At 39.0% G+C, this 17,086-nt stretch overlaps 1 protein-coding gene across 1 annotated transcript; it reads right to left on the bottom strand.

Annotated features, from left to right (window-relative positions):
* Window positions 1-14,628: 14,628 nt before the first annotated feature.
* LOC143581900 (large ribosomal subunit protein P1-like) lies at window positions 14,629-15,860 on the bottom strand. The gene is made up of 3 exons (XM_077064582.1): window positions 15,764-15,860; window positions 14,901-15,107; window positions 14,629-14,809 (listed from the first exon to the last, which is right to left on the bottom strand). The coding sequence occupies exons 1-3, from the start codon at window positions 15,830-15,832 to the stop codon at window positions 14,756-14,758; spliced, it is 330 nt and encodes a 109-aa protein (XP_076920697.1). The 5' UTR covers window positions 15,833-15,860; the 3' UTR covers window positions 14,629-14,755.
* Between the last annotated feature and the right edge of the window lie 1,226 nt (window positions 15,861-17,086).

The raw sequence follows: 17,086 nt of genomic DNA, 5'->3' as shown, positions 1-17,086 counted from the left end.
CTCCGGAAAGCGCCGGAAAAAAAGTGGAATCGTATCGTGAAAAACGTGGGGTCATAGTAGATGGGGGCTTGAGCACCCGGTGCACGTTCGAGCCAAGCTGCAGCCATTATCGGAAATTATAATCGGAAGAAAGGTGGATTGTGAGTGTGATAGTGGATTCTGATTATGGATTGTGATTGTGATTGTGGATTGTGATTGTGATTGTGACTGGTATTTAAACACCATCGGAAACCGCCGGTACATCTCCCTGACAATTTGAATTTGGCGTCACAAGAAACTGTAAAGGCAATGATGACGTCGCCACTCGTCAAATCAACGTGTGGCCATTAATTACGTTTTTGACACGCTTAAACATATTTTAGTGTGACCATTTATCAATTATAGCCACACATAATAAGTGTATATGTGACAATAAAAAACTTAGAAAAAATAAAACTAACATACTCTTTGGTCACACAACCTCTTATAAGTGGCCATTAATTACATTTGGACACACTTAAAAATATTTAAGTGTGACAACTTATCACTTATAGCCACACATAGTAAGTGTATCCGTGACAATAAAAAACTTAAGAAAAATAAAAGTAAACTACTCTTTGGTCACACAACCTCCTATAAGTGGCCATTAATTACATTTGGACACACTTAAAAATATTTAAATGACAATTTATCACCTATAGCCACACATAATAAGTGTATCCGTGACAATAAAACACTTAGGAAAAATAAAAGTAAACTACTCTTTGATCACACAACCTCGTATAAGTGGCCATATATTTTAAGCGTTTTAGCCACATTACTAATAAATACAATGGTTGTTCGTCATATTTCGCCACTTTATTAAAAATGTGGCAAAAAAATGTGACATTAGGTCACACAACGTAATATAAGTGGCTATATCTTTTACCTTTTAGACACATCTCTTATCAATACAGTAGCTGTTTGTCACATTTGGCCACACTATTACAACATGTGGCTAGTTAAATGTCACAGTTTGTGGCTAATGCATGTGTTTTTGGTCACAAGTATCAAAGATCAAACAAACTACGACTATAGGTCACATTTCGCCACACGTTTTTATAATGTGGCTAGTTTTTGTCACAGTATTTTTCAAAGTGTGGCGAAAAGTACCTGAGTAGGTATAGAATGGTCACATGAAGAATAATATGTGTGGCCAAAACATTCTGGAAGGTTTTCAAAGATGGTCAAAGACCTTTTAGCCACACATTTAAGCCGAATTGTGGCAAATCGCCCAGACCACATGTGTGGCCGAAGGTCGATATTCACGTAGTGACATTTTGATATTCCCCGTGAGTTTTCGTTGACCAATCAAGATCTGTCATGTGTTTTCCATTCCCACCTACCACGCTAATATTCACCCCAAATCTGTCTGAATTGTTACTTTTGACATCAAATATAACCTGAAGAAAACCAACTTTAACGTGATGTTTCAAGCTATTTTCATCGGCAACGTGAGTTTTCAAATAAGATGATTTATGAGTTATTTTGAAATTCATCTCCAACGATAAATTTCAAATGAATTTCAACCTCGGGGACGATTTTTGGAGTAGTTGAACTTTGTGCAAGTGAAGTTTTGAAAATGGTTAGATGGATGGGGTCCACATGAAGTTTTCTCCTCAAAAATGTCTTTGAGGATGGAATTTATAAGAATTCCAACTTTGACTAAGATTTTCAACATAAAACCAACATGTTATAAAAAGGGTTAGGTGGATGGGGTCCACATGAGATTTTTCTCCTCAAAAATGTCTTTGAACATGGAATTAATAAGAATGTCAACTTTGACTTGGGTATTCAACATAAAACCAACATGTTTTGAAAAGGGTTAGGTGAATGGGGTCCACATGAAGTTTTCTCATAAAAGATGACTTTGAAGATGGATTTTATTACAATACCAACTTTGACTATGTTTTTCAACATAAATCTCAGCGTATTCTGAAAAGGGATGGGGTCCGCCAAACTACTTTGTCTCAAAAACTATCAATGAAGAGTGGAGCTCCGGTGAACCCATGGTGGTGGTGGTGGTGGTGGGTTGTAGTGGGTTGATGAGTGTACCAAGGTAAAGAAACTCGGTTCTTGGAGTTGAGGCGGTGGTGGGTAGTGGTGATGGTTCGTCGAAGGTGGGGCGGTTGGCCGGAAACAGGCGGTGGCTGTCGGAGGATGGTGGTTTGTGGTGGTGGTTGCGGCGGTATAAGAGGGTGGTGAGTATGGTGGAAATAATAAGAATGGAAATAAGAGAGAGTGTGAGTGAAAGGAATAGTATTTTTTTTTGGAAGTGTGTAATTTGGAAGAAGGTTATGATGGGAGGGTAATTGTAACATCACATAAATTTCGGGCCAAAAATGTCAAGTTTCTAAAGTCAATGGACCAATTCTGCCAATTTCCAAACTCAGGGGACTAAAATGAAAAATCTGTCTTCTGGACCTATCGCGCTAAGCGACAGGGTCAAGAAAGACACCCATCGCGTACAGCGATAGGGTGTCTGACACAGACTGACACGTGTGCCACGTGACACACGGTGGCAACGCTTGTTGCCACGTGTCACCACGTGTTGACATGTGTGATGGCTCCTGCCACGTGTTGACACGTGGCAGGTTTATACCCTGACTCGCCAATCCTATATCGCGGTACGCGATAGGGGAGACAGGGAACCCATCGCGTACCGCGATGGGGTTCAAAAATCATTATAAATAGGGCAGCTGCGGGATTGATCCACTCACACCAAATTTTCACACACATACTCTCTCTCTAGCCTCTCTCTCTCTACCTCGAAGTTCGTGCCCTTGATCCGTCTCGATAAGCGTGCCCCGAAACCTCGTTTTCCGTACCCGTTACCTTGATTTCCGTGCCACTCCCCGACATCCCGAACAAGAAGGAAGTGTTGCCCCGACGACCCGGTGATTACCTCGAAGTGCGTGCCAAGAGTGTTGGTGTCTCGAAAAGCGTGCCAAGTAAGGAGAAAGATTTTGCAAGGAAAGAGTGTTGATTGAGCGGCGACGAAGTGCTGCCCAAGTGACTAGGGTTTATCAAGCCGACAAAGGTAGGCATAATACCAGACCAAAATAATAATAAAATATTGAAAGGGCTTAATACCCTAAGTCGAAGTTATTCTCGATAATCAAAGAAAGATATAACAAAGAAAATAAAGAAAAGAAAAGATAAAATGTATATAAATAGATATATATATATATATATATATATATAAGCTTATTCTTTGTTATGAAATATATTATTTAAGTATTATGAGTATACTTAAATAATAAAAGAAAAAAGAATACGTTTCTTAATTGAAGAAGAAACGTTAGGTTTTATAAATAAACTAAAGGTTTATAAAGATTACTTTTTAACTAAAGGTTTTAAAGTAAAATAAAATAATGAACTAAAGATTCATCGAGATAAATAAGACTAAAGGTCTTAAACCGGATCGTGTAACCGACTAATGAATGTTATACTCGTACTATAGGTGCGACATAGCGAAGGAAGATTAACGGACGGTGTTGGAAGCCGATCCCATTGAAAAGGTGAATACGCCCCACTTTTACAAATTTGTTTTCAAACAAAGTCTACTTGATTATATGCAAAACTTTACATGAGGCTATGTGTCTCTAAAAACATTATAAACAAGAGTATAAGCCAGCGCTCAGGCTATGGTATACATTTGTCTGGATCCTTTCATATGTGGAACGCGGTGGGCACATCGCACAACGCTTGGTCACGACATCCAGCCACGATGGGCCGGACCTAAGTTACGTCCGAGTGGGGAATGGCCATATGTATATTTATAGTACCTATGTTATGTCATAAACGCTGCGGTGTTTCGCTGAAGTGACCTAGTGCAGAGACTCTAGTTTATGATGATTGTTTAAACTTGATTATTCCTAAGCCAAGATGGGCCGAGGCTTACGTGGCTTCGAGGGGTGATTATGTAAAGAAAATATTTTAGCGTCAGCATATTCACCAGCATACGTTGCTGACGTATTTTATTTAACATTGTGCAGGTAATCAAGATTAGAGCTTGAAAGAACAAAGAAGCTCAAGTATCCGATGGCTCGGATAATTTTATGTAAATATTAAAACTTGGTGGTTTTGTAAAACATATAAACAAGTAAAACCAAACGAGACTTTCGTCTCGTCTTTTGTATTGTAAATATTTATAATACCGATCCTTATATTTATAAAGTCTTCCGCATTAACCCGCTACTCTGATATATTTACAAACATGATACCAACTATGGTTCACACTCCTAGGCCTAGAATTGGGGGTGTGACAGGTTGGTATCAGAGCCATCAATCTTAGCGAATTGGGTATCATAAAACAATACCCAAGCTTCGATTCAAGCGTAGGAAATAAGTACTTGAGTATTTGAATAGGGATAAGATCGGTTGGTAACCCTTTCTTTCCCTCTCTACAATCTAAACCGCTCAAAGATGTCGTATGAAGAATTAATGAAGTATTATGATAATGAAGCAAGAAGAGCAAAGAAGTATTACACATTTCCCAAGATGAGCAAGGATTATTTCGAGTCATTTTTCAATTCCAACGAAGGACCTAGCCAACATCCCAACATGGAACCAAGTCCTATCTACCATTTGAATAACACTCCACACGAAGTGTACCGACAGCCAAGACACTCGAGTTATCACCCGACAAGTCTGCCAATGTATCACTCATCAGAGGTACCAACATATCAACCAATGGAGACCCCACTATATTACTCAGATCCAACATATGTGCCGCCAAATCTGCATCCGTCATACTATTTTTTTGCCAACAAACAAGTAAAGGAGGAACCCAATTCTCCTTCTTCCGAATGGATGAAATGCCACTCCGACCAAAGAAGGTGGCATACCGGCACTTCAACAATGGATACCGCCAACTCTCACATCAACAAAGGAGAGCCGTCTCACAAGCCCAAGATAAGGGTGATTATGCCTTATGAGAAGATCCGTATGCCAGCAATGACTGAAGAAGAGCTAGAGAAGGAAACGGAAGAGGAAACTGATCCATAAGTGACCGAAGAGGAACCAAACGAGGAAACCGACCCTGAAGAGGAGTATCCGGACAATCCAAATGAAGTAACCACACCAATGGAGGAGCAACACTCAACCCCAAGCTATGGATCTGTGGACCCGTACATGCAATTCCTCCATGAACTCAAGAAAAGGCTTCAACAAGTTTCCCACCTATCAAGGCGAGATTCCATCCATTGAAGAACAGACCAATGAAATTCGTGAGCAAAATGAAGCAGCCGATGCATTTTTCAATTATCCCTCCGATGTGACTGCATCACCATACCCGAATCCCAAGAACCACTACGACATTGTGATGATGGGTTACCGCGACCCACCTCCAAGATATGGGTATCCTACCGACATACCGCAGTCCCAGGAGGAGCATTTGGATCGAGCCTTACAAGAAACTGATGAGTTGAGGAAGAAGATTGATGCTGATGGAAAGAAGAAAAAGAAAATGGGAGACAAACTTCTTCGCAAATGCACCAAGCTCACTAAAGTTGTGAAGAAGTTTATAAAAGATTGAGAAGAGGATGGCATGAGAAGAAAAAGTGTATGTGCTTAAAATAGTTTGTATGATATGTGTATGATATGTACCATATGTAATAAGGATAGGATCTTATATATCGTTTTAAATGATATATAAAGTATGTTGTAAATTAATATACATATCATTTATGATATGTATATGAATGTGAAATAAATAAAACTTGTATAATAAGAAAAGAAATGTGTTAAATTTCAGATCAAAAAGATATAAAAGATAAAAAGATTTAAATGAGAATGTCTAGACAAAGCGATAACCGTGAGGTTTCCCGAAAAGAAGCCGAGAAACGAGAAGCTAAAGGGAAAGGTCCCGAGAAAGAACGAGAGGATCCGATTCCCGAAAAATACATGAATCAAATACAACAAATGATCGATAAGTCTGTTAGAGAAGCATCTGAAAATAGATCCCAAACAAAACATTCTCATTCTGAAAATCCTTCTCGAAAGTCTGTTTCTAAACCCCGATCTAGACCCTCCCGCATGGACGAAAGCATGCACGAATCAAATGCCGATGGAGGCGTAAGACAAGAATTTAAGAAACTAAAAATCGGGGGATGCTCATTCAAAGACTTTAAATATTACGGGCCGAAGGAATTTTATGCTAAAAAACGAGCCATTGTGACCGTAAGATGGCTCGAAGAGATGGAAACAAATGTAATTACAAGCAAATGTTCGGAAGAAGAGAAAATACAATACTCCGCCCTGATGTTCAAAGGCGAAGTACTTGAGTGGTGGAACATGCTATTGATGAGTAGAGGAAGGGAAATAATGTATAAACTGACATGGAATGAGTTCAAGGAATTAGTGATGTCGAAGTTCTGTCCGATGCACGAGACAGATCAAATTAAAACAAAGTTCTTGGCTCACAAGGTTATCGGAACGAACATTCGTGAGTATAACACGAAATTCCATGAGTATTGCCGTTTAGTGCCCCAGCTGGTTACCCCGGAATCCAGCAAAGTCACACGTTACATATGGGGACTACCGTGTGAAATTCGTGACATGGTAAGATCGCACTTGCCACAAACCGCTGACTCCGCGATGGAGTTGGCTGGATATCTGATGGCGGAATGATCCGCAATAAGGAGGAAGATAGGAAGATTGTACCAGCACATGACTCGAGAAAAGGATACCCGCTTCAAGGGTAAAGGGGTTTACCAACGAAGGTCTAGCTCCAATCTCGGCGTCCCTCAATGCAAAATTTGCAAGAAGTATCATCGAGGTAGATGCAACTTTGCTTCCCAAGTCTGTGAATCGTGTAATAGACCCGGCCATGCCACGGCCGATTGCTGGAAGAAGAAGATGACCTGTTATAACGGCAAGGAGATGGGGCATCTTAGCTTCGAGTGTCCCAAAAATAAACCCACGACTGGTGGTGCGGGTGGTAGCGGTCAGAAGAACGAGCCCAAGAAGGGCAATGCAAGAGTCTTTGTTCTTGATACGAAGAAAGCGGCTGACATACCGGAAACTATCACCAGTACGTTTCTTGTTAACAACGCTTATGCTAGAGTCTTGTTTGATTCAGGAGCCAATTTAAGTTTTATAGATTATAAATTTTGTAGTCTATTAAACGAACCTTTAATCAAACTTAATAAAACTCTTAGCGTCGAAACCGCTAATGGCGACATTGTTAAAATCTCCGAAGCTTTAGAAAACGGAAAAATCATGTTAGCCGTTTATGTTTTGCCTATTGAATTGTTACCCATGACTCTTGCTGGTTTTGATGTTGTATTGGGTATGGATTGGTTATCCGACAACCATGCACGTACCCTTTGCAATACCAAGACTGTTGAACTCCAAGCCCCGATAAACGTACTATACGAATTGAAGGGGACAAGGACGCTGGCCAAGTTAGCCTAATCTTCATGATAAGGGCTAACAAATGTTTGAATCAAGGATGCTTAGCATTCACCGCCTACGTCACCGAAGAATCGAAACCCAAAGAAATCAAAGACGTTCCTGTTGTTTCTGATTATGCCGATGTATTTCTCGACGAACTCCCCGGCATTCCTCCCGATCGTGAAGTAGAGTTTAGAATCGATCTTATTCCCGGAACTAATCCGATCGCCAAAACTCCATATCGCCTCGCGCCAACTGAGATTAAGGAACTGAAGAAACAACTCGACGAGCTCCTAGAGAAAGGCTTTATACGACCAAGTTCATCACCGTGGGGAGCGTCAATACTGTTCGTTAAGAAGAAGGATGGATCCATGCGGATGTGCATTGATTACCGAGCCCTCAACAAAGTAACTATCAAGAACCGTTATCCACTTCCGCGTATCGATGACTTGTTCGATCAACTTCAAGGTGCTAGCTATTTTTCCAAGATTGATCTTCGTTCCGGCTATCACCAACTCAAGGTTCAATCCGAAGACATTCCTAAAACTGCCTTCCGAACAAGGTATGGCTATTATGAGTTCACCGTTATGCCATTCGGACTCACTAATGTGCCAGCTGCTGTTATGGATATAATGAACCGTATCTGCAAGCCTTACTTGGATAATTTCGTTATCGTCTTCATTGACGACATACTTATTTACTCTAAGTCTAAGGATGACCATGAGAATCACCTTTGAACCTTACTTGAGATCCTTAGGACCGAAAAATTGTACGCTAAGTTCTCGAAATGAGAATTCTTGTTGCACGAAGTGCAATTTCTTTGTCACATTATCAATGTCAATGGTATTCAAGTGGATCCCGCTAAGATTGAAGCCATTTAAAAGTGGGAGGTTCTGAAGTCGCCAACCGAGATCCGAAGTTTCTTGGGATTGGCTGGTTATTATCGAAGGTTCATTGAAAATTTTTCTCGAATCGTTGTTCCCTTAACTTCCTTAACTCGCAAAAACGTCAAATATGAATGGGGAACAAAGCAACAAGAGGCGTTTGATATACTTAAACAAAAGCTTACCGAAGCTTCTATACTGGCTTTGCCAGAAGGTATTGAAGACTTCGTGGTCTTTTGCGGCGCATCACATTCCGGCTTGGGATGTGTGCTGATGCAACGCAAGAAAGTTATAGCTTACGCCTCTCGTCAACTAAAGGTGCACGAAAAGAACTATACAACTCACGATCTAGAGTTAGGCGCCATAATCTTTGCACTTAAGATATGGAGGCACTATCTCTATGGAGTAAGATTTGTCGTGTACACTGATCACAAAATTTTAAAACACATATTCGATCAAAAAGAGCTAAACATGCGCCAACGACGCTGGATGGAAACTCTTAACGACTATGACTGCGAGATTGTCTATCACGAAGGTAAAGCCAACTTCGTGGCCGACGCCTTAAGTTGTAAAGAACACGAAAAGCCAAAAAGAGTCCGAGCGTTAAGGCTAGAACTTCAAATCGATCTTATTAACCAAATCAAATCCGCGCAAACTCAAGCAATCAACGAGAACCAAATCTCCGACGAAAAATGTAACGGCACCATTGACTCACTAGTCAAGGGTGACGATGGTATCCTTAGACTTGGCAACAGAATTTGGGTACCAATCGTTGGAGGATTGCGCGAGAATATCTTAAACGAAGCCCATAAGTCCAAATATACAATGCATTCCGGAAGCGACAAAATGTACCAAAATCTTAAAGCGAATTATTGGTGGAACGAAATGAAGAAGGATGTTGCTTCGCATGTGGCGAAATGTCTTATGTTTAAAAGTCAAGGCTGAACACCAAAAGCCTTCGGGACTGCTTCAGCAACCCGAACTTCCCGTATGGAAGTGGGAGTTAATCACAATGGATTTTATTACCAAACTCCTGAAAACGACTCGACAACATAATGCTATATGGGTGATTTTGGACCGTCTAACTAAGTCCGCACACTTCATTCCTATTAATGAATCGTACTCAATGGATAGATTAGCGCGTATTTATGTAAACAATATCGTTGCTTTGCATGGAGTACCGTTATCTATAATCTCCGATTGAGATAGCCGTTTTACATCTCACTTTTGGAAAAGCTTCCAACAAGCACTCGGCACAAAGCTAAACCTTAGCACCGCCTATCATCCACAAACCGATGGGCAAAGCGAAAAGACTATTCAAACGTTGGAAGATATGCTCCACGCTTGTGTGATAGACTTAGGTGGAAGTTGGGACGACCACTTACCCCTAATGGAATTTTCGTATAACAATAGTTATCACACGAGCATTCAAACCGCACCATTTGAGGCGTTATATGGTCGAAAATGTAGGACGCCCGTGTGCTGGTCTGAATCCGGAGATAACCAATTATCTGGACCCGAGATAGTTCAAGAAACTACTGAAAAGGTTCTTCAAATTCGTGAACGACTTAAGACGGCACGTGATCGCCAAAAGAGTTACGCCGATGTTCTTCGTAAGCCGTTAGAGTTTAATGTTGGTGGCAAAGTTCTTTTGAAAGTCTCGCCGTGGAAAGGCGTAGTCCGATTCGGTAAGAAAGGCAAATTAAGTCCTCGATTCGTTGGACCCTTCGAGGTACTTGAATGAATTGGTACCGTCGCATACCGTTTGCGGTTACCCGAGGAAATGCAAGGGATACACGACGTATTCCATGTTTCAAACCTAAGAAAATGTCTAGCCGATGAATCTCTTTCAATGCCCTTAAAAGACATAGAAATCAATGAGAATTTAAAATTTGTAGAACGTCCCATCCAAATTGAAGATTCAAAACTAAAGAAACTTAAAAGACGAACCTTGAAAATAGTGAAAGTGAAATTGGACTCCCGACGAGGACCCGAGTATACTTGGGAACTCGAATCCAAAATGAGGAAGAAATACCCCCACTTATTCTTGTAAGCATTCTCGAGGACGAGATTTATTTCAAGGTGGGGAGGATGTAACATCACATAAATTTCGGGCCAAAAATGTCAAGTTTCTAAAGTTAAGGGACTAATTCTGCCAATTTCCAAACTCAGGGGACTAAAATGAAAAATCTGTCTTCTGGACCTATCGCGCTAAGCGACAGGGTCAAGAAAGACACCCATCGCGTACCGCGATAGGGTGTCTGACACAGACTGACACGTGTGCCACGTGACACACGGTGGCAACGCTTGTTGCCACGTGTCACCACGTGTTGACATGTGTGACGGCTCTGCCACGTGTTGACACGTGGCAGGTCTATACCCTGACTCGCCAACCCTATATCGCGGTACGCGATAGGGGAGACAGGGAACCCATCGCGTACCGCGATGGGGTTCAAAAATCACTATAAATAGGGCAGCTGCGGGATTGATCCACTCACACCAAATTTTCACACACATACTCTCTCTCTAGCCTCTCTCTCTCTACCTCGAAGTTCATGCCCTTGATCCGTCTCGATAAGCGTGCCCCGAAACGTCGTTTTCCGTACCCGTTACCTTGATTTCCGTGCCACTCCCCGACATCCCGAACAAGAAGGAAGTGTTGCCCCGACGACCCGGTGATTACCTCGAAGTGCGTGCCAAGAGTGTTGGTGTCTCGAAACGCGTGCCAAGTAAGGAGAAAGATTTTGCAAGGAAAGAGTGTTGATTGAGCGGCGACGAAGTGCTGCCCAAGTGACTAGGGTTTATCAAGCCGACAAAGGTAGGCATAATACCATACCAAAATAATAATAAAATATTGAAAGGGCTTAATACCCTAAGTCGAAGTTATTCTCGATAAAATAACAAAGAAAATAAAGAAAAGAAAAGATAAAATGTTTATAAATAAATATATATATATATAAGCTTATTCTTTGTTATGATTTATTTAAGTATTATGAGTATACTTAAATAATAAAATAAAAGAATATGTTTCCTAATTGAAGAAGAAACGTCGGGTTTTATAAATAAACTAAAGGTTTATAAAGATTACTTTTTAACTAAAGGTTTTAAAGTAAAATAAAATAATGAACTAAAGGTTAATCGAGATAAATAAGACTAAAGGTCTTAAACCGGATCGTGTATCCGACTAATGAATGTTATATTCATACTATAGGTGCGAGATAGCGATGGTAGATTAACGGACGGTGTTGGAAGCTGATCCCATTGAAAAGGTGAATACGCCCCACTTTTATAAACTTGTTTTCAAACAAAGTCTACTTGATTATATGCAAAACTTTACATGAGGCTATGTGTCTCTAAAAACATTATAAATAAGAGTATAAGCCAGCCCTCAGGCTATGGTATACGTTTTTCTGGATCCTTTCATATGTGGAACGCGGTAGGCACATCGCACCACGCTTGGTCACAACCTCTAGCCACGATGGGCCGGACCTAAGTTACGTCCGAGTGGGGAATGGCCATGTGTATATTTATAGTACCTAAGTTATGTCATAAACGCTGCGGTGTTTCGCTGAGGTGACCTAGTGCAGAGACTCTAGTTTATGATGATTGTTTAAACTTGATTATTCCTAAGCCAAGATGGGCCGAGGCTTACGTGGCTTCGAGGGGTGATTAAGTAAAGAAAATATTTTAGCGTCAGCATATTCACCAGCATACGTTGCTGACGTATTTTATTTAACATTGTGCAGGTAATCAAGATTAGAGCTTGAAAGAATGAAGAAGCTCAAGTATCCGATGGCTCGGATAATTTTATGTAAATATTAAAACTTGGTGGTTTTGTAAAACATATAAACAAGTAAAACCAAACGAGACTTTCGTCTCGTCTTTTGTATTGTAAATATTTATAATATCGATCCTTATATTTATAAAGTCTTCCACATTAACCCGCAACTCTGATATATTTACAAACATGATACCAACTATGATTCACACTCCTAGGCCTAGAATTGGGGGTGTGACAGTAATGGAGGTGATGTTTGCCGGAAAAGTGGGGATGGTAGTGGTGGTGGGGAAGAAGGGGTGGTTGTCAACTTCGAAGTTGAAATTCATTTGAAATTCATCTTTGGAGATGAATTTCAAAAAAACTTTAAAAACTATAAATTTGAAAACTCACGTTGCCGATAAAAACAGCTTGAAACATCAAGTTAAAGTTGGTTTTTCTTCAGGTTATATTTGATGTCAAAAGTAACGCTTCAGACAGATTTGGGATGAATATTAGCGTGGTAGGTGGGAATGGAAAACACATGCAGATCTTGATTGGTCAACGAAAACTCACGGGGAATATCAAAATGTCACGTGAAAGTTGGATTTGAAGGGCTATTTTGGGAAAATGAAATCTCACAGGCTATTTGGTAATTTCTCTGTCTTTAAAAAGGATATTTAGGTAATTTTCTCTAACTAAAACTGTACAAACAACACCATAAGGATCCCCAGAACATACCCCAAGGGAAAAAGCTTATCTCAAAACCAACCAGGCAAGTCAAACCAAACAACTACCCAAACAAACTAACAAAAAGTCACAAGCTAAAACAAACTTAAATCAAAACCAACGACAAACCAAACACAAACAGACCCAAAAAACCGACAACTTTCAAAAGCGAGCTAATGAGCCACTCCAAACGGAATCAACATACAAATCTTCATTATCATAGTCATACAGTTATACCCTAGTGACAATTTTTTGTGCACAATGCTAAGAACATTGTACACCATTTCAACTTATTAATTAACACAACCCAAAAGTCAACACTACTTTTATAGGGCCATATATCATATAATCAAACACTTTACTATATAATCAACTTTAATAAAACAGAATCTATAAAATAATGTTTAGATGTGTTTTTGATGTTTTAAGTTGTCACAGTTTCACAAGTACAATGTCTTTTGAAAAAGGTTTATAATCCGAGAATGGTACACTTTTTCTTGTTAAAAAATAGAGCTTTATTTGCAATCTAAAGCTTCACATGATCTTGCTATCTCACAAATCGGCAAAATATAGAGCTCACACGTATTCTATTTCAACAACATTTATGATGCTCTCGCTGTCATAACTTCTTGGTTTTGATATACTTATTGTTTCAATTATAGTTCGTTTTTTTATGGGAAAGTTGTCATTCACTTCCATAATTTTACACCTCAAGTTACAAGATCTATAAAGAACCATGCTATTGGAGTTTCCTCACATAGCCAAAAATGTCTTTAAAGAAATTGGCGAGCATAGATTTAAACGGAGAACGTAATGTTGATGTGCAAGCCTTCTATATGTTTGTATGTCATCTTTTAGTTTATTTTGGTCTTTTTTGTGACTTTCATTGTAACATTCGGTCCCTCGCACCACCAATATTGTCCACGAAGAGCTCATAGATTTGTTTTGGTTGTCTTGGTGAAGACTTCCCAGAGTACTACTTCCACCTACGTGAGTAGGCTGTGGAGCTCTCCTCTCGTCCACTAATATTAAGCCCAAGACTCTCACGTATTAAAGACTTTGGATCTTTAGATAATTATGATTGCTTTATCAAGTCATACTTAAAATGAACAAAAAGGATTGTCACACTGTCACATAAATTTAAATAGAGACTAGTCTGTTGCCAGCTTGTTAACGGAGTAAACATATTTAAGGTGACTAATACCATTGGCTAGAGGTGTACAAAATAACTGGTTCCGAACCCGACCCGGAACCGGTTCCTACCCATACCCTACCCGCGGGTAGGACCAGGTATAGGATTTCTCCTCGGAGCCGTACCCGGAACCGAAACCGACCCGGAACCGGTGGAAAAAACCCGGAGGAACCGGTCAAACCCGACCCGGAACCCGGTCAAATACCCGACCGTACTCGGAACCGGTTCCTACCCGAACCTGGTTTGACTTTTGTTAACCATACCCGGAACCGGTTCCTACCCGGTTCCGGGTTTAAAAAATACCCAATTTTGTGCACGTCTACCATTGGCGACTGTAATGACCAAATTTGATGAACCAAAAACACAAGTTGGATGGTAAATTTACGATTAGTTATTGTGATGACTGGTGACCGATAGTGAGCAAAAAGTTAAGCCAATAAACATGAATTAAATTCAAATTTTGCACAATGTTAGTTAACAAATAACACAGTTAAAATCAACAATTGTGTTGCTATCTTGTTTACGGTCAATAAGCTTACCGTGACAATTTAATATAGTCATTGTGACAACCAGTGGCAGCCAAAAACAAATATATAGAAAGTTAATTGATCACTGTGATCACTAATAGCAAAAAAAAATTATGTTGCAAAACATATGAAGGATAAGTAGAACCGATTCGATTCAACAAAAACTGCTTCTTAGAATAAAAGTTTTAACTACTCAAAATCTTAGAATAGATAGATTGTTTCAACTAGCAAGTAACAAGACAAAAAACTTCTAATCGAATAAGCCGAATCCCATATCATCGTCACTCTCTTCCTTAGGCTCCTCCTGTAAACATTATATGAAAATTATGTCAAATGATATAAAACAAAAAACACTAAAACTTAATAAAAAACAAAAAAAAATAACGAAAAATCACCTTCTTTTCTTCTGGTGCAGGAGCAGCTGCAGCACCACCACCAGCAGGAGCAGCAACAGCCGGTGCGCCACCACCGCCGCCGCCAGCACCAACGTTTACAATAAGATCATCAATGTTTTTCTTCTCTGCAAGTTTAGCAAACAAACTTGGCCAGTATGATTCGCATTCAACGTTAGCAGCCTTCAAAATGGTGGCAATCTTATCAGCCTGCAAATAACATTTTGCAACATCCAGATGTCATAAATCAAATATCCATCGCACATGTTCAAACCAATTTCATCTGATCCACCGAATTCATGTCAATCAACCTAAAACTAACAAATAAAAAAAATCATCTCTCAAATGTTTAAACCAATTTCATCCGATCTATCAATTTCATGTCAGTCAACTTAAAACTAACAAATGTCATATATATATATATATATATATATATATATATATATATATATATATATATATATATATATATCAATCTCTCGCATGTTCAAAACTATTTCATCCGACCACCTGCTTCAACTAAAATCAAACAGACTTCATCCAATCCCACGGGTTTCTTGTATAAATCAGCCAAAAAACTAACAAAGTCTTAACCTAAGATAATCATTTCAAATTAATTAGGCTACCTTCCAGATCAAAAACCAGCTGAAAACAAGTCATAAATCAATAATTCATATCGATTCGAAATCAATATAAGCCTAAAAACTAACAAATGCGCTGGTCTAGGCAAATTCATTCAAACTAATAAGCAATTGATTCATTTTCTGAGCAATAATTAGTTCAAACACAATAATATGAAACGCAAAACCTAGATCGTACATAATAATAATAATAATAAAGCGAAGTGGTAGAAATGAATGACTAACCGTGATGGCGATACCATCGTCAGAGAGAATCAAGCAAGCGTATGTGGAAGCAAGCTCTCCGATGGACATTTTGCTTCTCCTTGAAGTCGGCCGCCTGTTCGGTTAAATGTTAATGACGGAAGAAATGAAACCCTAGGTAGGGGATTTTAGGGTATTCAAATACCCGGTTTAGTATACCCGGTTCTATACTCGACCTGAACCCGATGCATAGGATATGGTTTTTAGAGACAATACCCGACCCGGTTATTACCAATACCCGGTCATACCCGTACCCGGTCATACCCGAACTCGGGTATTCAAAAAACCCGATTTGTGCACCTCTAGGTATGAGGTTATGAAATAATGGAGGTATACTAGGTTATTAACCTGTGTGTTATACGGATGAAAATATAAAAATCGTCAATTAAACACACATACATTTTGTAATATGTTTTTTTGAGATACAACATGATTTATAATTACAAGTCATATTAAAACGGAAACATAATTTAGAAAGACATAAATTGCAAAAAATGACATCACATTTATATTTTTTTCTATATTACGTGTACAAATAATTTTTAATACTAACATACATAAACTGAAAGAATGATATGTAATATAGTGGATGACACAAATAATAAAAATGCAATAATTTGTAGCTCGAGCTCAGTTTAAAACTGAACATATTAACCTGGTATTACATGAGATAAAAATACGAATATACAACTTTCATTTTATAATACAGTGATGTGGAAACATGATAATCATATAACCTTTTACATGCATAAACTGCATTCTCCATACATTCACACCACTATAAAAGTAGTATAAAAGTTCATAGGTTACGAAACTGCTATCAGGTTACTAAAATACCCTTCAAATATGAGTGAAAATACGAGATACCTACTCATTATTTATGAAACTGACCTTAGGACCAATTTGTATGTGCTTATGATCTGCAAGTCCTTCAATTTATTATTCAAACATATATGTTAAACGAGGTTTGTTCGTCAAAAAATACAAAGGAAAACTGATGTGACACTCGTAAATTTCAGGTTAACTCCGTTAATTCAAACTCAGGATCACATGAACTATGTCATTCCAGTTAACGTGTTCCTTATTACATTTAATAAGGGTTTAAATTAAATGTGAAAATCATTACACAAATAGTCTTTCGAAGTCTCACCGAACCACACACGAGTCGACTCAAACCGTTGGTGAACAAACAATAATTAATATGAACAAGTACTCGGTATTAACCTGTGTGTTATACGGATGAAAATATAAAAATCGTCAATTAAACACACATACATTTTGTAATATGTTTTTTTGAGATACAAC

The sequence above is a fragment of the Bidens hawaiensis genome, unplaced genomic scaffold (assembly GCF_021521415.1).
Source record: "Bidens hawaiensis isolate Kalapana, Puna unplaced genomic scaffold, B.hawaiensis_p1.1 tig00031221_1, whole genome shotgun sequence".
In the NCBI taxonomy this organism is placed as follows: Eukaryota; Viridiplantae; Streptophyta; class Magnoliopsida; order Asterales; family Asteraceae; genus Bidens; species Bidens hawaiensis.
Note: the sequence above shows the minus strand (reverse complement) of the source record. Positions and strands in the feature narration are given on the sequence as shown.

Bases quoted from the DNA above. Each gene is read 5' to 3' on its own strand.
- LOC143581900 (XM_077064582.1), bottom strand. From the start codon at position 15,832: ATGTCCATCGGAGAGCTTGCTTCCACATACGCTTGCTTGATTCTCTCT. The intron at 15,108-15,763 runs GTTAGTCATTCA...TGTTATTTGCAG, and splicing joins ACGATGGTATCGCCATCACG to GCTGATAAGATTGCCACCAT. The intron at 14,810-14,900 runs GTGATTTTTCGT...TAATGTTTACAG, and splicing joins CTGCACCAGAAGAAAAGAAG to GAGGAGCCTAAGGAAGAGAG.